Source organism: Uloborus diversus, chromosome 2 (assembly GCF_026930045.1).
Source record: "Uloborus diversus isolate 005 chromosome 2, Udiv.v.3.1, whole genome shotgun sequence".
Lineage (NCBI taxonomy): Eukaryota > Metazoa > Arthropoda > Arachnida > Araneae > Uloboridae > Uloborus > Uloborus diversus.
Genome location: NC_072732.1, coordinates 97,782,982 through 97,809,381, shown reverse-complemented (window position 1 = coordinate 97,809,381; position 26,400 = coordinate 97,782,982). Strand labels below are relative to the sequence as shown.

At 31.7% G+C, this 26,400-nt stretch overlaps 1 protein-coding gene across 3 annotated transcripts in view; it reads left to right on the top strand.

Moving 5' to 3' along the window:
* Window positions 1–26,400, top strand: part of LOC129235293 (GA-binding protein subunit beta-1-like) — a 41,417-nt gene that overhangs the window by 9,853 nt on the left and 5,164 nt on the right. For 2 of the 3 annotated variants that reach the window (XM_054869019.1, XM_054869020.1), the window contains exons 2-9: window positions 2,228–2,356; window positions 3,357–3,554; window positions 7,294–7,458; window positions 10,734–11,109; window positions 12,722–12,799; window positions 14,348–14,467; window positions 19,792–19,925; window positions 22,024–22,123. In XM_054869019.1, coding sequence (XP_054724994.1) covers window positions 2,249–2,356; window positions 3,357–3,554; window positions 7,294–7,458; window positions 10,734–11,109; window positions 12,722–12,799; window positions 14,348–14,467; window positions 19,792–19,925; window positions 22,024–22,123 — 1,279 coding nt within the window. In that variant the 5' untranslated portion in view covers window positions 2,228–2,248. Of the gene's footprint in view, window positions 1–148; window positions 260–2,227; window positions 2,357–3,356; window positions 3,555–7,293; window positions 7,459–10,733; window positions 11,110–12,721; window positions 12,800–14,347; window positions 14,468–19,791; window positions 19,926–22,023; window positions 22,124–26,400 lie in introns of those variants that run through there. The other variant, XM_054869021.1, reaches the window with a different exon arrangement.

Here is a 26,400-nt window from a genome sequence, read left to right as displayed (position 1 = left end):
ATTTTTTACATTCGGATCAAACAAACAACAGCCATCAGTTTCTTACAACAAGTTGGTGCATGAGAACTTACAGCTTCTTTGTGAATGGCAAGATGCCCAGAACTGGAATATTTAATCATTTATGGTTACAAAAGAAGACTTATAAAATGTGGCTTCCTTTTAATCTGAGGACAAACGTAAAGAGTTATGTAAAATGCGCAAAAAAAAAGTCAGCATTGGAAGAATAATAGGGTTAGTTTTTTGAAATGTCATATAAAAGGTAAGTTTTTCATTGGGAAAACTATGTGTTCTAATTTCTTAAAAAAGTAAAAATATCCTATGTACTAATGTTTAAATTGGTCCCACCTTTAAAAAAATATTGGTGGAAGATTTTATTTATTTTTTCCTTAATTCTTTAATGTAATGAACATGTTTAAAATCAGAAACGTTTCTTTCTCATTTATGAAATGGTTATGCTCTTAATCACGATTTTTTGCAGAAATGCTCTTTTAGCAATTTCATATTTGTTTGCTTTCTTGAATGCTTTTATTCTTTATTGACAGCATTCAAAATTTTCCCTTTCTTTTTTTGCAGTTTAATTTTGAGAAGTTATTTCATGATTTATAGTTTTCAAGCAGTATTTATTTCGGATGAGTTTCTTTACACTACCAAAGATAGCATGTAACTGTATTTTGTAAACTTCATGGAATTACTGCAGTAGAGCCCCAGACCACCTATTTTTGCTTGAATATTATCATTATGACCCCAAAACCTCCAGAATTGTATGATCATATTTAATGATAACCACTTCTGAAACTAGAAGTTGGATCCGCCCTTAACTACGACAGATGTAACAATCACAACAAACGTGAAAAATGACCTTAATGTTTCAGTCAACATGTGTTCAGTTTTTTTACTGTAGTTTTTCACTCTGTTTACTTTGAAATATATATATTACTGTGTAGGATCAGAGGAAATACAATTTGAGGAATTGACTGCAAATATTACTTAGTAAAAGTTTTAAAAGCTTTTTTTGCGATAAACAGACGTTCCTCGGCCCGCAAATAAAATATTTAGTACCTTTTTATTAAAGTCGGAAAGAAAAAATTTATAATTTCTAAAAGGTAATGGATGGTCTTTATAGGCTCTGTAAAATTTTTAAGTTTAATTTTAAACCTTGTGACTGCAATGGATGTCAAATTTAAAATTTGGACTTGAAATTGCAGTATTCTTCTAAAAAAAAATTCTATCTACAATGTTATGTGTTATTTTCTAGAAATTTGGTTTATTTTCTGTTATATTACTCAAACACAAAACCTAAATATTTTGATGAAATTAAAAATTAAGTCCCTATCTACTTTTTTATGGAATTCATTTTAATGCATTTTTTAAATGTTAAGTTACTTTTTTACTTAATACTTGCTACATTGCCTGACTTTGCAGTGTACCTTGAAAATAAAAGTCGTGTCAAGTGATGCGTGTTGAACGATCTGGCTTGAGCAAAATGAAAAAAAAAATCTGCAAAATTTTCTGTCAGATCACGGAAAATAACCAAAAAGGATCATTTTTAAATCCCCTGATTATAGAATAAGCCTTAAAACAAAAGGAAGAATTTTATTTGTTCCTAGTCGAAGAAAAAATGGCAGCTGATCTTTATTTTTTAAGATTTTATTCATGTTAATTAAAACTTATCTCGAGGCAAACAATAAATTTCCGATTTTACATTGACATTCTTTGACTTAAAAATGCTTGTAACTTTTCTCCTTGTGATTTTACAGCCTTGGTTTTTTGATATTCGAAGGAAGTAAATCTACTTTAAGGATATTTCTCGCGGCTTTCGAATGAGACTTAAATCAAGAAAATCGGATATTATATCAGGTAGAAAAAGCCATTTAATGCCATTTTCGGGTCCTTAAAATTAAAATTCGAATAGCTTCATACTACTTTGACATTCGAAAAAAAAACCTATATTTCTTGGGTGTCCAATTACCTCCCTGCCAAATTTGGTCAAGATCTGAAGTAAACTGGATTTCTATCGGGAACATACATATAGATATACATGCAAATATATTCTTTGTTTAATTTATATAGATAAGAAAATAAATTTGATTGCATGATGTTAGAGTTGATTTGTGCTGATTATTAAAACATTTTTTTTTAATAATACATCATACATCAACATTCAATGTTTGTTTATACATTTGATAGTTGTTTTGCACTGAACTAATTAAATGTATTTTGTTATCAGTGGACCTAAATTATCTGGGTTATGTCACTAGTTGACTTGGGTAAAAGACTCTTGGAGTCTGCCAAGAATGGAGAAACTGAAGAAGTTAGGCTATTAATGACAAATGGTGCTCCTTTCACTACAGACTGGGTATGTTTTCGTTATCTTGTTGCAATCAATATATTTCAGTGTTTTCTTATTTTTTATCATTGAAATTAATGTTCTTAAAATAAGGACTTTGGGGTCATTCCATCTAAAACCAACTAAATACTCAAGATGTCCATCTCGGAATTTCACAAAACTTCCGGAAATCTTTCTCCTTGATGTCTTAAATTTGTATATATACATGTATACTATATATATATTAAATAGTTATTATTCATGGTTGATAAGTTTTTTTTTTTAATTGTTAAAATTCCTCTTGCTAACAGTGCTTTAAAATGTTGTAATTCAAGTGGTGGTTTATGGAGGTTTCAAAAATGTGTATAGCTCATTTTAAATGGAATAATATAATTTAATTACTTGAACATTTTTTTTAAATCACAAAACTTTAAAATTTAAAATTAAAATTTCATGATCATAATTTCTGTTCATGATGAAATGAATGTTTTAGAGATATTAACTTGATAACGAAAAGAGACTTGAAATGAATATTGTTTTACCACAAAGACAAGTAAATAGCAGTTTTAGAATGTACAATTGCAATCAAACAGGAAGGGGCCATAACGTTACACCGTTCAAGTTAAATTCCAATTGCTAAGATTTTTCAGATATTCTGAGTTTTCAGTAATAATTCGGAGATTGCACGCTCCTCAAGTACCTCAGATTTTCGAGACTTTATTGTAGAAGAATGAAAACGAAATTAATCAATTTGGACTTCTTCTAAATTTTATGTGTTAGTAGAAGCATAAACAAAAATTTAATTGATGGAAATTTTCAAAAATTTTGACAGAAGAGAGTTCTTATAATCACCTTTTTGTAAATTATAACCCGACTTTTGATCTACCGAAAACAGCAGTTTTCGGTAGATCAAAAGTTACAGTTACCTCAATTTAAGAGAATGTAGGAGATAACTTGTTGCTATTTATGCTTAAATGCCAACAAGTTAAACATACCAGATTTTTCTCACATTTATGCTCTTTTTAAACAGCTGGGCACATCTCCCTTACATATGGCAGCTCAGTTTGGACATGTAGAAACAGCTGAAGTTCTTTTAAGAGCCGGCATCAGTCGAGATGCCCGTACCAAAGTTGACCGGACACCTCTGCACATTGCTGCGCAAGAAGGGCACCTTGATATTGTTATGCTCCTTATAAGTCATGGAGCCGAAGTTGATGCCAAAGACATGGTATGTTATGCGTGAAGCCTTTTGACCGGGACAGTAATCAGGGCTGTCATTAGGATTTTTTGCTAAACCCAAGACTGAGTTCATAAAATTTCCAAGATTTTAGACAAGAAAATCCAAAATCTTGTAACCTAATAAAATTTATTCATTTTTTTGCAATTGCTACAATTGTAGCTAGTTGGTTATTAATCTTTGAAGATTAAAGTTTAAATTTAAAAAAGAAATAGATTTTCACAATTGATCTCTCAATAATTATTTCTTTGGGACAAATTCTTTTTTTTATAAAATTTTATAAAAATCAATTGCTGCATAAAATAGTTTTTTTTTTTTTTTCATTTTGATGCAATGCAAAGAAATAACCCCCCCAGGGCTATATTATAGATTTTTTTTATTGTTATTATTTTTTCCAATTCAATCTTTATGCCATCACAGAAGATACATGTAGCATACTTCCATTCTAGATTGCTCAGCCAAAAAATTATACTTAAAAAAAAATAATTAAGCTTTAACACTAAAATACAGTAGCCGCTCTTTATATCGCGCCTCGTTATATCACTCATTCGGATATATCGATCTTTTCTTCTGTCTCCCGAAACATTAAAGCATTAAGAAACATTAAGAAAGGAAGAACGATCTGAACGGGCAAAATAGTTTTCTGTAAACAATGTGGTTACTTTTGCTTTTCACATCCTTTCTACAGCAAACGGATTAGAAAGTCTATTGGGAATAAGAGGGTATTAGAATGCTCACTCTTGTCTCACGGCAGCTCAGAAAGATCGTCTTTATTTGCCATTTGATGTTTTCAACTTTCTGACGGTGTAAATTTACTTAAATTTCAATCTTGTTTAAATTTTAATCGGTGTGGTACTACATTCGTGAACTACATCGAAACCTTTAAAAAATCACGTCAAAAAGAATGAATGCTAATTTACTTGTGTATTGGACTAATAACTATTTTTAATGACCTCCGTTATATCGCGCTTTCAGATATATCGCTCTTTTTCTTTGTCCCCCGAAAAGCGCGATATAACGAGGGGTTACTGTACTTTATAAATGTATCAGTTTCATTAATTAAGCCCAAGAACCCAAGATCTAGTGGGAAACCCAAGCTCTGGAAGTAATTTGACAACAATTTGTAATAAATTTAAAAATTTAAATATTTTTGAAAAGCTTAGTTATATGATTAAATAAGGAAGTTTCATTTCAACCCATTAATTTACTTTAAAGCGTCATATATTCTGGTGTACTAGATGATTATTCTTACAAAATGCACTCAAAAAATGGAATTTTTTTTAGAGAAATACCGAGTACTCAGTAACTAATCGGTACTCGGCCTACTGAGCCAATTTTCCGAGTACTCGGTACTCGGACAAATTTTGATTAGATACTCGACCAATACCGAGTAGTTGTAAAAAATAGAATATTGTTAAGGCAGATTTTCAAATTAATAAAGGAATGCAACCATATAATATACTACAATCATTTACAATTCAAATTTACAAGTCAAATTTAAATTTTGAGAATAATGAAGCTTGTTATGCTTCAATGGAGTAAATCTTTTTAATGTCCGAAAAGTTAATAAAATTTATTTATTAAAAATGGAGCAGTAAAAAATATGAAATTTTTATATTATTATGTGTGTAGAACCAGGAGCCTGAACAGGGGGGGGGGGAGAAGGGACACCTGTTGGCCCGAGCCTGTAGGGTGCTCAATATTTTTTTAACTAGGCATGAAATACATAGGTAAACAATATGGAGGGGGACCCAGAAAAGTCATTTGTGACAGGCCCCAAGATTTCTGTGCACACCCCTGACTAGAACTAAAATAGATTGATATAATTTGTTTTAATTCCAACTTGAATAATCTTAATTATTATTAATTGGTTGTTTTTAATTTTGAAAATTTCCTTTTTATAAAATTTTTGACACAAACAAAATCTTTTACATAATGTGTAATTAAATTTCAGCTGGAATTTTGTTTTAAAAACTATTATATGGACATGGAGGTCTATATTACTGTTCCAATAAGTTCGAAATTCATCATGTGTGTGTCGGTTGTTCTTAAAGCATAATTGGAACTTGGTACTCGGCTACTCGGCCAAAGTGCTACTTGGTACATCTCTTTTTTTTTTTTTTTTTTTTGACATAATGCTAAATTTAAAAGCATGATTTTACAAATATGGAAGAGTTGTTAAAATCATTTTTAAACCTATCTGGCCTTTCTTAAACATGTTTTGATTTTTTTCTCTCTAATGATTTTAAGTAGGGTAAGTTCAGTTTGTGTTGTAGTTTCTGTGAATAAATCTATAAAAGTTCCAAGTGTTTTAAAGTGGCATTGTTTAATGATTTGCATTCAAATAATAGGGAAAATTCAAGAAAAAAAAGTTTTTAATTTGGTCATTTTAAAAGTCAGTGTTAATCAAGTATAAAATATTTTGTATGCAAGGAAAATCATTTAAAAATAATACAGTTAAGTTTTTATGATGAGAATGTTATTCTTTCTAATGGGAGGCTGCGGTAGAGGCGATTCCTTTTGCAGCCCTAGTGCGATCTCCTGGCATAGCAACCACTTTTTCACGTGGCACCACTATCAGTGGGATAGTCGGTAGTGTATCCGTGGGATACATTGTCACGAGAAATTTGACACCCAGTTTCCCCACTAGATAGAGGCACCTGGACTCTATTTGATGCAAAGAAGCACTAGGAATTTAATTTTGCAAGAGATACTTCATGCCAAACGACTGCTAGAGGGATATTTTACATGCCATGACGAGGGCATCATACAACATGGAGGCTATCGAATTTCTGCATTTTGAAAACCCACTGATGAGAGCCGGGACCAAACCTGCGCCTTTGGGCGCAAGAGACCAACGTCTAACCACTACACCACTCTGTTGACATGCTGAGCATATTGATAAATGATATAAAGAATGATTTTTTAAAAAAACTTTTTTTTTCCAGTTAAATAACAGCAGATATTTTTCAAAATTTATGTACCAGAATAAGCCAAACGACAAAAAATAAAATAAAAAGCAGTTCTCGTAGATTTTGGACCTCAGATCAGTAGTGTAGTTAGAAATTTCTCAAGTGGGAGTCTTGCCAAAAAATAGCCAAGTCTGATACTTGGAAATATTTACTGAAGCAGTGATGATTTGGTTTTAATTTTACATAGGCAGTAAATCATACATAAAATTAGTTAAATGATAAAAAAGTATTCTAACTAGAAGCAAATTACTTTAGTTTTCACCATTATAGTTTCATTTTGAGCTTCAGCAGATGATCTAGACCCGGGGACCTTCCCCTTTTCTATGCCACTGCTTCAGATATCTTATTTAACTGAAGGAGAAGTAAAGCAGCTATTAATATTAAAAGCTATTGCCAAACAAAAGTCCTTTCTCTACCACAAATCCTTTTTTTTTAAAGTCCTTTTTGTTCAGTTAAAGTTCCCATTCATCAGGAAAAACCCTGTCTATTTTTTAACCTGAGTGAAACACTATTTCAGTGCAGAATATCATCTCAAACTTAAAACTTAATTGCTCCGATTATTTGCCTTACCTTTTTTGAAGCAATTTTATACCACTTTGTTAATTTTTTTCTGTTTCTAACTAAGTTCTCTTTTTTTTTTTTTTTTGAGGGGGAGGGGGGTAATTTTTACTGCATCCAGAGAAAATGAAAGTGAAAGTTTCTAAACTTGTTTTATGCTTAATTCAATGCTGATTTTATGTATTTTTTCTTATATTTAGCTTAAAATGACGCCCTTGCATTGGGCAGTTGAACGTGGCCATTATGAAGTTGTAAAGACGTTGCTTGGTAATGCAGCCGATGTCAATGCATTGAGTAAATTTGAAAAAACTCCTCTTGACATAGCTGATGACAATGATGACAAAGAATTACTAGAACTTTTAACTGTAAGTCAGATACATTTGTATGCAGTCGTGCATTCATATACTTCTTCAAAGAGCTTTTGTTTTATTTATTACTCTCTTTGTAAAATATGCTATTGCTTCTATGTGAAATATTATTCTGAGAGTATAAATATTAATAATTTCATTGCAAAACTGGGTTTAAGCTGAGTTCAAAAGTTCTTTAGCAAAAAAGCTAAAATTGAAAATAATATTTTAGCAATATGCTAAAATGTTCTAGTTTAATGAATACAGTGAAACCCCTCTATTACGGACACTAACGGGACAAACTTTTTTGTCCGTAAGAGAGGGGTGTCCGCTTTACAGAGGTTTTTTTAATTTAATTAACTTTAGTTATTTGTTTATGTTTTTTGAAATCTTAAATGAAATATGTGTGAATTCTACTCTTTCATATGCATAGATTTTTTTTAATTTACTAGTTTTTACCAACATATACATAATAAACAATTATTTTATCAGGTTAAATTCAAATATTACAGTTTTGCACACTCAAAGAGATTTAAATAACAGGTTCGCATAAAAATTACATACCTAATTTGTACTTTAAAAAAATTGTTCGATTGATGTCTGTTGATATGTTTTGATCGATGAAAGTCTTTCATTTTCGAAATGTATCTTAAGTTCTTGTACCAAGTCTAGTCCTTTAGGATCGTTGTGTTTAATTGAAAATTCCCTGAGTCCATCTAATATGCTTAAAGCTTCGTTAACATTTTTAATTGTTTTAACGTCTTCTTTTACGGACAGTTCATCTTCATCGTCATCCTCAACTGTATGATCTTCGTTAATTTCGCGCACTATGCTTGCAATTTCTGTTTCGCTTTCTTCAGTGAAAACTTGGTCGTCGATGGGAGCATAGTCTTCAGCGGTCACATTTGTGAACCCTGCTTGTTGCATTAACGACTGCAAATCGGATCCATCATTGTCACAATCAACTTCGTTGTCAATTTCCTCTGTGGCAGATCCTTTTTTGAATCCAACGCGATTAAAGCAACTTACTATTGTTTCTTTTTTAACTTCCTTCCATGCGTGCTTAACCCAGCTGATTGCATCTAACACATCAATTGTTTTGGACAATTCGCTACTTGTTTTAGTTTCTTCCATTTTATTGATTAAATGCTTCATAACTAGTTGTCTGTATTGAATTTTAAATGCTTGAATTATCCCAGCATCCATAGGTTGGCATTTCGATGTTGTGTTTGCTGGCAAGAAGACTATTTCTATATTTTTCAAGTGAAAGTCTTTGGGATGGGAGGGCGCGTTGTCCATAAAAATAACAATATGCCTTTTTTCTCTCCCCAACTTCTTATCAAAAGTTACAAGCCAATCAGATATGACACTGGTTGTCATCCACGCTCTTCTATTTGAATACCAGTCTACAGGTAATTTTTTTATATCCAGTCCTTTAAAACACCGAGGTCTGGCTGCTTTTCCGATGACAACTGGTTTTAATTTTGTACCATCCATGCTGGCACCCAACAAAACTGTTAAGCGTTCTTTGGAGATTTTGCCACCAGAGCAGTTTTCTTTCCGTAAAGTTAAGGTTTTATCTGGCAGAGCTCTATAAAACCAACCGGTCTCATCAATGTTATAAATGTCACATGGCTCGTAATTTTCAATCAAACTAGGCACTTTCTCAAACCATTTCTCGCAAACGTCAGCATCCACATCCATGGATTCACCACATATTTTTTTAAAAACGATATCATGTCTCGTTCGAAAACGATCTAACCATCCATTGAAAGCTTTGAAATTTTCTATACCCATTTCAGTAGCTGCTTCTTTCGCCTTTTCTTGTAAAATAGGGCCAGAAATCGGAATATTTTTGCTTCTTGCGGACACAAACCATTTAAACACAATTTCATCCACTGCTAGGGCATTACTTTTAGGAAAATCTTTTTTCTTCTCTTGGTTTCCATTTATGAACCATTCTTTCTTAAACTTCTCTTTTCCTTTTAATATACAGCAAATTTGTGTGCGTCCCACACCAAACTTATCAGCAATGTTCCGTATTCCAATTTTATTTTTTTCTGCGAAATCTATAACTTCAATTTTTTCTTTAAGAGAAAGAGTACGACGCTGACGATGAGTATTCAGAGCCATTTCAATGAGAACGATGAAACAACTGAATGCTTTTACCCTTAAGTTTACTTTATGATATTGCATTGGCTTTACTTTTACTCTCTATAAAATATTTTTGTTAGATGGCGCGTCAACTCGGCTCCACTTAGACACAACACGCCTGCTTGTTAGTCATCTGAAAAGGAACAAGGCAACGGGGGAGGGTGGGGGTATACAGACAGAAACTTGCAGAATAATCATTTTCTCTTTTCTTTTCTTTTATTTTTGACGATTTGATGATGTTTTTTGGAATGAAAAATGCATTTCGGTGTCAAGCTGAAAATTTTTTGCTACGCAGTAGATGCATAGTAAAATTGCAAAGAAATATTTTTTTTATCTCCGTATAAGCTGGTCGACTTTGCATTAAATGAAGCCTTTCAATGGAGTAGCTATTTAATTCTCAAGTTTTAAATACTGTCCGCAAAAAAGGATATATCAATGTAAATGACTTCGAAAAGGGTGTCCGTGTCCGTATTTGAGGGTGTCCGTACGAGAGAGGTTCCTTATACATTAGGTTTAATGTCTCTTTGCCGGGGAATTAAAAACTGTCCGCATAAGAGGGGTGTCCGCATTAAAGGGGTGTCCATTAGGAGGGGTTTCACTGTATTATATCTTTCAAAATTCCTTACTGTGTTCCATCTGCAGTGAAAACACTGCAAAGATATCATAACAATTCATTTATGATATCTTTGAAGAAATAAATACACATTAGTTAACATTTTCTTCTTAATTTTGATTTGAAATAAAAAATTCGGAATGGTACTTATCATTGAGAAAATGAAATGAACTTTACTATAGTAATTTAAGCGCCTTTGCTGAGATTCATTATAAGATCAAGTTAAATATCGCGACTTAATGGTCCCTTTCAATTTCTGTTTTTTTTTTTCTTGTTTTTTTTTTTTTTTTTTTTTTTTTTTTTAAATCAAAAAGCCAAAATGCATGTTTTTATTTTTGTAATATAGACGGCGTTTTCGCATTTTGTGAAAAATGAGACTGTAGTGAAAACCTTGTTACAAAATGATATCAATTCTAAGCATAAACTTTTTGTGCTTTACTGTTTTGGTTTTGAGTGTGTATTGTTGTAAGTAGTGTTTTATAGTACGTTTGGGTTCAAAAATTATAATATATTTCTTTTTCTGTAGCAACATGCAGCTAACTCTGGTTCAGTGAAAGTGGTCCCTCAAACGAAAACAAAAGTTATTTCAATTGATCCAGCTACTTTGAACTCTCCTGTACAAACTATAAAAACAAATGTGCCTGTTTTGATAAAATCAGAAATGCTATCTACCTCAGAACTCAAAAATGCCATAAACAAAACTGTTTCCTCCTCTGTCCATTCCATTCCTCAAATAACATCAGTAGCTACTACTTCAGCCATCGGCAGTACCATTCCCAGTTTACCAAAAACTGCTGCGATACCTAAACCTGTGTTTCTTCGGGGAAATTTGGCAAGCATTCAGAAAGCAGCTACTGCAAACACAAGTGCAAAAGTGGTTTTGTCAAGTGATTCTGAAGAAGGTGAGCTTGATTATATTTTTAAGTCACTCTTTGCTTATTCAAGCCTAAAAGAATATCATGAGAAATTAAATGAATCAATTAACCAATGTTTTGTTGTGCCTTTCCTCGAATGAACTTTTCATCCAAAAGCTCACACTTTGCATTGAAAAAGGTGTTCCTTGTAACACCAAAACACGTGTCTGCAGTAATTTTCAATTTTTGCATCAAAACATTGGTTAATTTTTTCATTCAATTTTCAAGCACAAAGGTATTGATTTGTTAGCATGTGAAAGTGTTAATTTTAGAGACATGGAAACTGGTGGGAGAGAAATATGGAATGGGTGTTGGCAAAACAAATGTGTGTCCAAAATATAAACAATGATTGCGTTTTCGATGTTTTTACAAACTCCTGTGTTTTAAGGTTTTTGTATTAACTAATAGGAGTTGAATGAAAAATGATCAGAAATGCTTTGTGCTAAAACGTGATTGAAAATGAAAAACCAATGTAAATAAAGCACAAATTTACAAGAAAAGAGTATGGGTTACATTAGTTCTTGAGAATGTGGGTTGGATTAATTTAAGTTTAAGCAAAAACTTTCTTTTAAAAAAAAATCATATGTGTAATTACCCTAGTAAAGACTTATTTTTAAAAAAATATTTGCTTGCCCTCTGAATTAATTTTTTCTTTACTTCTTGTTGATTTGCTGCTTTATGTCACTTTTTGATCTTGTTTGGCAAGAGTTTCCATCCCCACAAGAGCAAAGGCGCCCCCCCCCCCCCCCCCCCCGAGCTTTCTGTTTTTCGCACGGGCAAGAAAATTTCTGCAGGAAGAGGTGCCATTTAATCCAGATAATTAGAGAACTTGGCGAACAATTTTAGGTGAAAATTAAATGTAAAAAGTTTCATTTAACCAGCCATTTTAAAGTAATAAGCATAATATTAAGGAATAAATAAACAAAAATTAAAGCCGAATGACTTTTAAGGTTCAACACAATGCAAAATTAGTGTAAAAAAAACGATTTATGATAAATTTAATCATGAATTTATTCGAAAATATTTGAATGTTCTTGATGACTTTTGTGGCACGTTATTTCACTGTCTCTTCGTTTTTTGACCCATTTCAAAAGAAGATCTGTCAATATTTTGAAAAAACTACAGGGTTTTATTTAGAATGACATAAGAATGATGTGAAAAAATATTGGGTTTCATATTCGAATTCAGTTTTGGGTTATTTTGGTTTTATTAAAAAATTTCAAAGTATAGGAACACTTTTGGGAACCAATGTATATAGATTCGACAAATTCAAATTTTTCAAGTGCTAGTAGTGCCTAATGGACCATTTGTTAAAAACAGTAGTACTTTGAGCTTTTAATAGGCTCTTCTCATTTTTCTTTCCTTTTTATGTTTTTTAAAGTTAAGTTTACTGATGTGTGAAATGTCCAAATGCATTCAGGTCAAAACATCTTTTTTTTTAATTGATTCCTTGTCTTTATAATGTGTGTGGTACTTTATTTATTTATTTATTTATTTTTTGTTTGGTTGTTTGTTTGTGTAATGCATCCTCTTCACCTGCAAAAGAAAATGTTAGTAATAATTTTATTTTAAATTTGTTAATGTTTTTATTTACTTACAGGTGAATCTAGTGAACAAAGCTGTACAAATGTGCTTGCAACTTTAGCTGCTTTAGCAGAGGCTACAGCTCCAAATGCAAGTAAGTTTTTTATTGAAAGTACTAAATCCATTTTCTTAAAAATGCATTTCACATTAATTTGATAATCTCTCAGTTGCATCCCAAATGATTTTCCATTAAATTCTGGTTTTTATTTATTTATTTATTTAATTTTTTTACTTATTTTTTTTAAATCATCTACTATAAACTTTCCAAGAACAAAAGCAACTATTAACTTAAAAAACAGCCATTAGTTTTTGCCACTTGCTGCAAAAATTTCTTGACTGTTGATTGACTTGTGAATTAATCAAGAGTTTACTGTATCTTACACTTAATCTATTGGGATTGCTTTGAAGCAAAAAGTGGATGATTTTGCTTAGATTTTGATCTTGACAATGAAGTGACTACTATTCAAACTCAGAATAACAGAAATGCATTCCTTGTCCTGAGTGTTTTCAAAATGCAGTGAACACCAGTTAATTGAATCAAAGCCTCAAAAGCAGATATATTGAGTTAGCCCCGTTACTGAGTCGACCACTTAACTGAATCGAAACTGTTCAGAACAAACGTGATTCATATGAGCGGCAGCCACTATCAAGAAACTCCGTAATATTTTATTCATTGATAACAGTTTGTAAAAACTGTATACGCACGTCTTGCATTTGCACTAGTAAGCTCAATGTAGACAACTAATATTTATTCCAACAATTTCCTCAGTTGATTTTTTTATTATTTTTTTTAAATAAAACCTTGTGCTAGTATCACCTTAGTACTGAAAAGATACAAAATAAACATATTTTTTGTATAGAGCATAGTTCATATATAGAGCACAGTTCATATATAGAGCACAGTTCATATATAGAGCACAGTTCATATATAGAGCACAGTTCATATATAGAGCACAGTTCATATATAGAGCACTGTTCATATATAGAGCATATGTATGCTGTATATATGAAGAACCTAAATGCAAGGAGGTGAAAGTGCAAAAATATAAGATGGGGAGATAACTAGTTGCAAATGATACAAGAAACCTCCTCAGTTTCGGGGGAAGAAATGGTGCCACAAGCTCTGATAGGTGTTTAGCAGCATAATTTAGAAAAGCTTTTCCATGCAAGTCCATCAAGGATTTGAGCAGTTTTCATTTTACTGAAAACTTTTAAAAGTCTTCTTACATCCCTCAGGTTTTCACTGCCTCATGTGGATTCAAACTGGAATCGTTTATTGAAATTCGAAATTGAAATTTGAAAAAAATAATCAAATAACTTAAGTTTGTATTTTATTTGTGTCATGTTAGTTAATTCATTATGCCAGTGCCCAACTAGTACATGACTGTAAATCCATATTTGTTCATTGTTGGAATATAATATTGGTAAAAGTAATGGACTTAATACTTTAGTTAGTTGTTCCTTGTGTTTTAATTTTTTTTTCTTTCTTTCTGTCTTTTTATAAAAAATATTAGAGTAGCAATTATGTTTCAAACCACTGATTGATAGTTGATTGATACAAAAGATGCAGTGAATTTTAAAATGCATGTTTTGTTTATATAATATATTCAGATGCTTTAATTTCATGTTTTAATAATTGCAGCAATATCAACATCTGAAGCATTACAGTGGTTAGAAATGAATGGTATTACTATGTTACCTACAGATAATAGCACTGTTGTTGCTTCAGCTTTAGAAGGAGGTCAAACAGTGTCTTTAACAGGTAGATTTTAACCATTTATTCTGATGTTAATAATAAAATAGAAGAGAAAAAAATCCAGTTTCTGTTATTAATCAATTTATCAAATGGATTAGTTTTCTCATTATACTGCTTTAAAATAAGGTGAATTGTGTGTCTCAATATTGTGTTTGAAACAAACATGAAATATTGCTAGATGAAAATTCAAGACTCTGGAGAAAGCGACTATTTGCTTAGTATTCTCAAGCATAAAATTCCATAGTCCGAAACAGGCAGGTGCTAAATGCAGTGGCGGGTCGAGATCTTTTGGGGGGCCTTGGGCATAAAGTTTTTGTGCAGCCTTTTGTTAAACAATATTAATGATTATAATAATTACAAGTGTCCATCACAAGAGCAATGCCCCCCCCCCCCACGACTGAGACCACTCAAAAAAAGTGGGAAAAGATCTCCAAAAACAGTCCCTTAAAAATTCAGTTGCAGCCATGCTCCCCCCCCCCTCTCCTGGTGGGCAACTCAGGTAACTAATAATAAAATGAATTCATACTAATATAATTGAATCCTAATTATACCTAATTAAAATTAACAAACCAATTCTCTCAATAAAATCCCCCATGTATACACATTATTGTATGAATATTTTAGAGAAACCATTACTGTTTAGTTCAAGAGAAGAAAGAGAGGGGGACGGAAGTAATGTTTTTTATGCATTAATGTTTGCAATTTTAGAGCCGAGTGTCTTTAATTCCTACTTTTCCCACGAATCTCTCTATTTTTCATAGAGATAGGGATAAAGAGGAGAATATAATCAAGTGGAATTTTAACAAATGTTGTTTAAAATCTGATCTAAGTAATTACAGTATACATATAGATTTTATTTACTGGCATAAATTGCCAGCAAAGAAGATAAAAAATAAGTAAAATCATTATATTTGTCAGATTTTTTCATACCTTGATAATAATAAATTAAAATTGTTTCAGACCACTGGACCGGTTAAAGTTGGATGAAATTTCACTGATCAGTGATAGCCCCCTCCCCTCTCCCGTTGCAAAAAAAAAAAAAAAAAAATGTGTTGAAGATTTATTATCTGTGTTAGTGCTAAGTTTTTATTATATTTTCTTAACAATGATATGTCAAGTGTCGAGACAAGTGCGGGAGGGGAAAGTCAGGGGGAATAGAACCCCTGCGTTTATAAGCTGAAATACAATGTTTTTAAAAAAAAATCTAGGTTATCCCGTAGTTGTAGCATCTTTAGACCCTGCTTCACTCTACTCTTCCACATCTCTTGGACAAGATAGAAATAGTTTACACTTAATTCAGAAGTGTGATTTTTCAGTATTTTTACTGAATTCAGTAATTTTTGAGAGCGTTAAAATACTGCATAAAAAAAGGAGATGCTTCGCAAGCTAAATATAACATCGACCAGTTAATTTCATGCCCCCAATTTCAAATAGTTGGCTATATAGAGACGAAAGCCCATGGGGGAACTTACAAGTGTAGTACTCTATGCTAGCAATGCTGTGTTTGTTCACACAGCCATGTATTTCAGTATTTTTCACCCTTTTTAGATCACATGTCTGTTTATTTCGGTTTAGTATTGCAGCTATGCCACTCCTGCAGTCCTATTCTTCTCAGTTCTCCCCTAATTGTTGTAATTAGTATGCATAAGTAAATAACCTTTGAAAGAAATGAAGTATGAAGTGAGAAAGAGGGGCGCTTGAAACGAGCTCAAGTTTTGAGACCATTAGTCTATTGTACTATCTGAAAGAAATAGAACATTTATATTAAAAAAAATTAATGGCAAAATTAACATTGTTGATGTTGTCTTGTGCCAGATAGGCTGGCAATTTGGTGTGTGCTGCTGCACTTTTCCAACTGTACCGTAATTTAGGGCAAAGTCTGACTTCCACAATACACACGCCATAAGGACCTGTTTATAAGGTAAGGCAACCATTCACACAGGGGCGGCATTTCACCATGTCATTTGGGGGATCGAGTCTCTTAAATATGTATAACCCCAAAACGAAACCAAACACACATTAGCTAACAAGAATTTGTCATAAAATCGGTTTAGTATGAATAAAATTAGTGTTCAGAAACAATTAAAATTTTGATTCATTGACTAAAAAGTTATCATACAAAACATCTTGCTACTAAAGTTCTTATACCTTATAGAGCAGGGAATCGTGTTACTAATCTATCAGTGCCCAATGTCGTGCTGTTTTGCCTGTTCAGCTAAATGGAAAAGTTTTTTTTTTTCCCTTTGTGCTTCGAAAATATTTCTCTAACCTCCTGAGACATTAAAAAAAATATATATATATATATATTTCTCTACTAGCTGAGCTCATTGTAATAGTTAAAAAATAATTGAAGTAACACAAAGTTATGTATAAAAACATTTTTTGTATATTGCTCTTCAAAATCACCCAGGCTACTTCAAAAACTGTGAGATGCTTAAACTTTTTATCATTGAATAATCTAGTCATGTCGGCGCTCTCAGCTTCAATGAAAAATCATCTGCCTCCTACACTGTTATTCACTATCCCAGACAGATGAGTCCATAACAAGGACGAAACTGCAGTCTCTGGATGTGAAAATAATTCTGTCGGTATATTGCTTGTAATTTTTCTTGCCTCATGCTAAAAATTTTACTCACAGTTGAAACACTTTATTTTTCGTTTTCAAAATCTAATCCAAATAACCATAATCCCAGCCAACCATACAGAAAAATACAGAAAAACAAGATCATCAAATCTTGTGTTAATTTCATTCGAAACTGAATCTATTACTTCATACAGAATATTCAAAAATCAATGTTTGACTTCACATCACGTTTTTTTTTTTTTTTTTTTTTGCGCCTCTTTAAAATTGGCTCGGAGGAAGAATTTTTTTGAAAAATTTCACGATTGATTAAAATATACGTCTATAAAAAATCTATTTTCAGTTTACATTGTAGATTGAACTGTGGTAGTATGGTGCACAGATCAATTGTAGATTGAACTGTGGTTTGAATAGTCGAGTAGCGGATTGAAGATATAGATTTTGATAGAGTAAAGCATTTTCAAAAACCTTTTCCCGATGCAAACAACTTTGATAAAAATTCAAACAAAGTCATACATGCTAAAGGGCATGAGCTTTTTCACTATTGAAAGAATCGTTTTGCAATAATTCTTCCAGTCGCAAATCACTGCTTTGAAGTTATAGAGAAATGTTTTTATCGTTTCAACTCTTGAATACCATCTTGTGTCACTCCGCGATTGCATAATTATAGAGCGCCATAAAAGGTATTTGGTTGATATGTCTTTTTTTATTGAATAATCACATGCATTTTTAAGGAGTTTCTATGAAAGCATTAAAATGTAATGAGCAGCTGAAATGTGTTTCTAGCAGAAGAAAGCGATGAACACTCGTTAAATAAATATACACTTAAAAAATGAGCGTAAAAGTGAATGTAAAATATCAAGGAATTTTCTTGTGAAAACCATGCTGCCACACCACTTTTCACAAGTCTCTCATATTGGACATACCATCGTTACACTGGGCACACAAGTGTGAAATATTTAGCCTATATGAGGCAATGTATTCTTTAGTTAAAATTAACCATGGTTCTCTATCAGTTTTAAATGTTCTGGAAAAGCCGAAAATACTTCATGAATTTCTAAGTTATCATCCAAATAACGAAAAACACTTTTTCTAGTCTGAGAATGTGTCGAGTTTCATCAAATAGTTGCTGAGAACCAGCGAAATTTCCTTTAATGAACATTGATTTCCGACTTATATAAATTGAATTCACCCATTTTCTATCATTCTGCTGAAAAAATTTGGGGGTGCGATTGCCCCCTCTTGACCCCCCTATTTGCCACCCCTGCATTCACAGCATAACAGCACATTCACACAAAGAAAGGACAAGAGAGAAATTACATTCATGCCCAAGCTGGGATTTGAACCTGTAACCTCGCCATCACAATCAGAGTTCTCTGACCACTAGACAAGCTAGCTGACCAAAATTAATGTTAAAATATCATATAAAATATTACTTATAAATTTAACTTAATAACACGACAACCTTAATGTTCAGGTAAAAATCTCTGAGGACTAGTCACATTTTTGTGAACCGGTGACAATAAGCTAGACCAGTGGTTGAGAATCCCTGTTTTAAAAGACATCTAAGTGCTACAGTTTAAGACAAAAATCAAAATACTTACTTATTAACAAGCGATGATAAAATTAAAAATTTTAAAACCCGCAACTGTGGAATCAAGAGGGAAAATTTAAAATAATTTTAAAAGCCTTACATTATTCAAAATCAATGTCAAGTATTTCATTTGCTATTAAATGGAAACTGGCAACAGATAAAAATTTTAAATAATTGTGTTTTATTTCCTTGTCGGCCAACAATGAATTCGGTTATCATTCGCGTGAATAAAGGCTTAGCTGTTATTAAAATCTGCTTTAAAAAACGTTATAACTTGAATTCTATGAAACATGGAAGTTCCAAACACATTCTAGCAGACACAGAAAAACATTCTCTTTATTTTGGGTATTAAATTTTTAAATTTTAACTATGTTTTCACTGCAAAAATCACAAAAAACCTTTTAGAGATTTTTAATTAATATCTTCAATAATTAATGTCATCCAAACATGCAACCTAGCTAAAAACACTCTCGATCAACTCCGAGCAATTTTTTTTTTCAAAATCGGTCCTTCCATTAGGTGCTAGAGTGTCACAGACAGACACACAGATACACAGACACGTCAAACTTATAACTCCTTTGTGTGTCAGGGGTTAAAAAACAGATTCTATGGTGACTCTTTAAAGGAAGAGATTCTTTTGAAACTTAATTCTATGACTTTTTTTTCCCTGCCAATCTGTTCTATAATGTGACTGAAGTTTTAAACTTGAAGCCAACTTGTTTTTATTGAAATAGTAGCAAGATTAATAGCAGATCTTGCATCATAGAGCTTCTTAAATTAGTCTTAATGGGCTTTTATTTTAAGAAACTCCTTTCTGCTGAGACTACTATCACAGCAAAATCGTGCCTATCATCCTTAATGTAACATAAATATTGGGGCAGAGTCTGTTAAGCTTATTTTTTAATGAACTGAAAATACATCACCTTGCTTTCCATTATAATATCATTTTATAGTTTAACTAATCCTCTTTTTATTAAAACGTAACTCCCTGGGACAAATTTTTGTTTTAGGGAAATCGTTAGGTGTTTTTATCAGTTTTCTGACATATTACTGGTATCATACTTTGAAAATCATTTGTTAAAAAAAAAAAGAAAACTTTTTAAATTCTCATTATTATTTTTTTTTTTTTTTTTTTTCAAATATATTTTTTTGCAGAAGCTGGTAAGCTTGCCTTAACCTGGGTGAAAGAGCATGGACATTTAAATAATAATTCTATAGACGTTTCATCAACACTTTCTGAAGTATCTGAAAATGTTGTTACAACCACCTTACCATCTTCAACTACCCAGGTATTGTGTTAAGACAGAATTAACTTATGTTAGTTTTAGTATTTTGACCCACCAGAAACATGTGGTAAAATATGTGCAACCAAAGGTTTTAAATTAAGTTTCAATTCATTGTGTTTAAGTGAATGAGCATCTGGATTGGATTTTTCCCCCAATTCAATTACACTCAAACCTTGTTTATTTGAACATGCTTAAAATGAATTAGAGCTAAGATAATCTATATTTACAATCCCTTGTGTCCTACTGATTTTGTAAATAACGCTATTTATTGCTTTTTGAACAAGATGAACTGCAGCAAAAACTATTTAATTTTAGAGGTCCCTTTGAGTTTATTTTGTTGAGGTTTGACTACATACATGTATGTTGATATCACAAATTATTTTACTTAATATATGTTTATGCTAGGTTGTAGCATTTTGAATCTTCATTGAGTGAGATAAGTAAAAAACGAAATTAAGAGCAGTAAAATTTTTCAATTTGGAGAAATCATGTTTATGTTGAATTTTAATCCAAATGCAATGAGATTCTGCTCTGCAATTTTAGATCTGAACCATAGAAACAACTTAAAAATTATAGGACATTGCTTTTTTTTTTAAGTTGCTGTCCTGTCATTGCGTAACTTAAGATCTGAATAATAAAAACATATTTTTAGATTATGATTTATTATTATTATTATTTTTTTTTTTTTGGAAATTGCATATTACTCTTGCTATTACTTAAGTTTAAAAAACATATTTTATGCATGTTTTTCATTTCAATAAAAATGCAAATTGGGAAAAGATTTCAGTGATTGGAAAACTAACTTTTCACAACAATTGATTCAATAGATGAACGGAATTGGCACTTTTTAAAAATTTTGCACTTCTTCACTTTCAGTTTTTCCATTGTGTTTGAAATCATCAAGTAATAAAATAAATGCAGAAATCTATGTATAAATATTTTTGTAGCCAATTGTTGATGAATCGGATAGTTCCCATAGTTTGAACTATGTTGCTTACAAATATTTAATTTCATTTTACAAAGTTTTGTTTTATTTTGAACATTGGAATATCTTTTTGCTTCAATTGAATTTTCAGTTTCTAACTTAACTTTTTTTTCAGTGCTCTAAAAACAACTAACACCTGCTTAGTGAGCATGTATTGTTTAAGATTTCAGTCCTTTTCATCCTGCAAATACTTAAGTTATTCTGAAAGCTGGGGCTTACTTTAACGTATACTATTAATTATTGGTTTCTTTTATTTTGCACTAGTTGTTATTTTGAATATTGGAATAGTTTTCATAAACTTTTTAAAAATATCTTTATGCTTCAACTGATTTTTCAGTTTCCAACTTAACTTTTTTTTCAATATGCCAACAACTAACACCTGCTTATGAGCATGTATTGTTCAAGATTTCAATTCTTTTTATCCTGCAAATACTTCAGTTATTCTGAAAGCTGGGACTTACTTAAGAAATACTATTAATTATTGACTTCTTTTATTTTTTGTACTACTTGATGTACCGTGCATTGCACAGGTTTTAAATGCAACCTATCAATCTGAATTGATGAACATACAACAAAGAAAAAATCTTTTTCTTTGTTGTATGTTCCTAAAGTATGCCTAAAGTATGTTCCTCATGTCTATTGTTCCTCAGGCCTAAAAGAAATGAAAACTTTCATTTTCATAGATACATATTCCAATTTGTTATAGAATATTTGCCTTAGTGGCATACATAGTTATGTAACATGTGAAATTTTCTGTTCACAAAACATGTGTGCGGGATGATATTTTACATTGATATAGAAAATGTAAGCCGTTGAAATGATTTTATATTTCTTTTTCAATTTCAAATAAATAAATAAGCTAAATGTCTTCACATTATTGAAGATTAACAAGGATTAGTGCTTAAGATTAAACATGTAAATCTAAAAAAATTTGTGAACATCTAGGGCTGCTAGAATGATTCTCCCTTTTCTCCTAATGTTTTAAATAATATAAGTAATAAATGCTTCAATTTTGGTTTCAGCGACAAAGTCATGGCGATAGAGAAGTGTAAGTTGGTGTTAAGATTATTTAACTTATTTTTCTGTTTTTGTGTATTTACTTTGAATATTTTTCAGAAAGTCATTACCATTGTGACAGACCAGACACGGATACCGTCCATCATATCATCTCCTCAAACTCCTATTGTTGTCCTCAGTACGCCTGTTGCAAACAGTGGTAAGATTAAGTTTGACTCTCTTATAAATTCCAAAATGCTATGTTAAAATAAAGTGAATTATTCTTTCAAATGTCTGTTTACAGTTTACAGCCTTTTTTTTTGAGTTATCACAAAATTCTCAATCATAAAGGAAGACTCTTCTCATATTATGGCATCTATTATTATAAAAGCAATATTTTCAAATCAATGTTCAATGTTTTGAAAATTATATCATTCTTATTCAATTAATAATAGGAGGTGTTTTGTTTCAAAACCAACTCAATCCACTTCGTAAAAATTTTCAGCAGAGACAAAAAAACATTCATAGATCGATCGGTTCTTCTAAGAGATTCGTTTATTTCGGCTTTTAAAACTTTTTAACAGAGCCGGCCTTAACAAATGCGGGGCCCGATTAGAGAGAGTTCTGGTGGGGCCCTTTACAGAATAATTGTATTTAATTTAAGACACAAAAGCAGAATGAGAGTGAATTTAAAAAACTTTAAACACTGATAAATTTTTGATGGCAATTCAGTGCTTTGACAGAAAAGTGTCGTACCAAATGCTACAAGACCTAAAAACGAAATTTTAGATTATCTTTGGTGACATCAGCAATAAGGCAAAGGTGGGAGAGAAAATTCTAGAAATTAAAGCCTTAAAAACCCAGTTTTTTTGTCAAAAGAAGAAGTTTAAGAAGGGAGAGGAGTTGAAAAGACTCTATCGGAAGAATTTGTAAAACTCATGCCAAAGTATCAAATTTAGGCATTTTGTGGTAAAATTAAGGGAAAGGAATTAATAAGGATTCTCGACTGCATTATTTCAAAACTGAAGTCAAATTTGAACCAACTTTGGTGACATTAGAGGATTCTATGACCTACCGGAAATTTTTCAATATTGAAGTGTCAAAACGTAATTTTAGGCTATTTTGATAACAAAAAAGGAAAGAGGAGATGAATGTATTTCAAAACTGATGTCAATTTTAGTCTATTTTAAGGAAAGAAGAGGGAATGTGACCCGTGGAATTTTCTAAAATCTAAATTTTCAGCTATCAGTGTGGGGGTGGGGGGAGTTGGGTCGGAGTTACACTATACATTAGTTACATGATCCTAGCTGTAAGTGTAGGTTTGCAAGATCGATGGTACTTCTCATGAGTAAGGATCTGAGACCTCTCTCTCAGTTTAGTTTTAAAAAACGCAATTTTAGACTAGTTTTGGCAATGTTAAAGAAAAACAAGCTTCAGGAAAGAACCCCAGAAACGTTTCCAAAATTTAGGTCTTAAAAACGTATTTGTAGACCATATTTGCTTATGCTTGGGGAAGAATTAGATTCAAGGAAACTCCACTGGAAAATTTTGCAATATTGTATGTTAAAAAAATGCATTTTTTAGACGATCTTTGGTTCTGATAAGAACAAGAGAGGCTTGGGGACCTTCTTCCCTCTCCCCGAAAATTTTCGAAATTGAAGTCTCAAGGAATAATTTTTGGAATTCATGTGGTTTTAAAAACACACTTAACTTGATCTTTGGTGATATTAGAAACAAGAAAAGTTCGATGACCTTCAGCTGGAAATTTTTGGAAATTGAAATCCTAAAAACGCGATTGTATTGGCCATCTTTTTTTGTGAGAGGAAAGATATGGGGTTTTGGGAAACACCCCCAACTAATTCTTGAAATTGCACTTTAAAAACCGCAATTTCAGACATTCTTTAGTGATATTAGACGAAGATGAGGTTTGAGTATTTCGAAATTCTAGTTCAAAAATCACTTGAGTAAATAATATTTTTTGATGTTAATAAAAGGACAGGTGTGGGCGCTGGCTCTCGTAAAATTTTCGAAAATAGAACTCCATTTTCGACGGTAATCATACACAAACTGAGAAATAGTCTTTAAAAAATTATCTTAAAGGCCCCATTACCTAGTTCCCTTCTCCTGACCGGTAAGTCTAGGTATTGCCATTGAGTTCAGATATTCAACTGGGCAGACAGTTTCATTTTTTTTCCGGAAATTTATTTGACACAAGTAGTTTTGGAAAAAGAAAACCCATCAATTTTACTTCTGATGCTTTTGGCGAATTTAAAATTATCTAAAAGTTTCAGGAACCTAATTTATCCCACTGATTAGACTGAAAGTAACTCTACACTTCCAAATTCAACATCAGTTAAGTGTTAAATTTGAACTTTTTTTTCATGCATTTTTTCTCTTGTTCATCCAAAAGAAAAAATGATTTTTTTTTTTCATTTTTTAGTGCGGGGCCCCTGCTAGCGCGGGGCCCGATTGGACGCTTTTGCTCTAATCGGCCTAAGGCCGGCTCTGCTTTTTTAATAACAGATTTCTGAGGATTTCTCCACTCAATAATCTATTTATTTATTCTTTTATTTCAGTGGAAGTTGGAAATGAAACATATGCTTGGGAAAACCTAAATATAACTGGGTTACAGTGCCGCTTGCCATTTGGCAAAATTGGTGATACATAATGAAGTTGGCAAACTTTTTGACATTTTAATTAACACTTTAATGTCATTTTATGGCTTTCTGAAACACATTTGGCAGATTATTTTGAATTTTAATAGAAATTTGTTTTTGTTTTTTTTTCTAGTTTTTCTGCCAAATTTTTACATTTGAACCTTTTTAGAGTTGCTTTGCTGCCTAAATTTTTGGAAACTCTCCATGACCTTGTTACCATAATTCTACCCAAAATGCATTTACGTGAACCTCTAATTTGTCTAAACCAAAGAAAACTATAATGTGTTACCTAACGAAACTGAATAAAAGAATGCTATTTTTTCGAAATGCAACTGAAGTGTGTAAATTTCGTCATGAATTTCAACTTTGAAGTCTCATATGAGATATAGAACATTAGTTTTTGACCGAGTACCAATTCTTTCTTCTATGAGATAAGGATATGCTAAAATATTACCTTTCCGTAGTTAGGTTGTGGTGCTTCTGTACTGAGGTGGGCATTGTAAGAAGCATAGAAAAATGAACTACAAATGAAAGCAAAAGGTTTGAGCATTAAACTGGAAGAGAGGTGGAATGATTGCTAAGGGCGAAATCACAGGCTGTTTTCTCCCCAACATTTGACATGGGCATAGATGGCACAGCGACATGGTTAGAGGAATCTGCTTTGCTCAAGATATAAGAGGAGTTTATTAATGAGAAACAACCATATTATTATTATTATTATTTTAATTCTGCTCAGATTCACACAAAAATGCATCAATATTTCATAACAAACTTTTTATAACAAATGGATTTACGCAGTTTTTTCCTTCAAATTGTTATTTACGCAACTTAAATAAACTATGAAAATGACGAAACATTAATAAAATGTTCTCCTTTAACATTTAATTCTTGAGTGCAGTATAATTACAGAATTAGTTCGTCGAAAAATGGACTCAACAGTTCAGAATCTTTGAAAGGAAGAATTTGCTAAAAATATTGCCAAAAGTGTTTTGTAAAACTGAATAAATTCTTACAAAGCAAGTTATTTATTGGAATTCAAGTACTCAGGTAATATTTATTATAGAAATGAGTCTTCACTCTGTTAGGCTTGATAAATGAACTATTTAAAATGAGTTTGTGTTTTAACTAAAATTGAAATATGTTTCTTCTTAGCAAGCCTCTATATCAAATGAGTTCATGTGCAAATGTCTTAGTATGTTTTAAAATGTAGTATTAATACAGTTCATACAAAGCTGTCCTCATTTTAATCAAAATTTTCAAAATGTTAAATAATGGATAGCTGATGTTTTGTTTGTTAAATGTTTAATTAATATTTTAAGTTTGAAAATAAAAAGACAGCGTAACACACCCTTTAATCATCAAATTGAACTTTTATACATTAGCACTTAGTCAAACAAATAATGAGTAGCTGTTTCCATTTTTGAAAATTTTATTGACAATCCCTATTTTTTTTTCACCAAAGATGTGTTAGTCGAAACTTCACTTGAAAAATACAAAATTATTATGTTTTAAAATATATCAAAGTTTTGAATGGTCCCAGTCTGGAAGAGGCTATGTTTTGCTCTTGAGCTCTAGGAACCAGTTTCAGAACCAACTTGCAACTTTAACAGAGGGGGAATTAGCAGCAGCGACTCCACATTCCCTTTAGTTCAATGGTGTTGAGGAAGCAGTATGGGAATATGACTATGTGTATGTTTTAAATTTAAAATCTCAAAGAAAATCCAAAATTGTGTATTTATCAAACTGGATTGAAGAAAAATCAGGGTAGGTTTTTCTGCCTTCAAAGTTTTTATTGCCTATGAAAATCAGCTATTGTACCGTCTAGAGTCGTTGTGTGTGT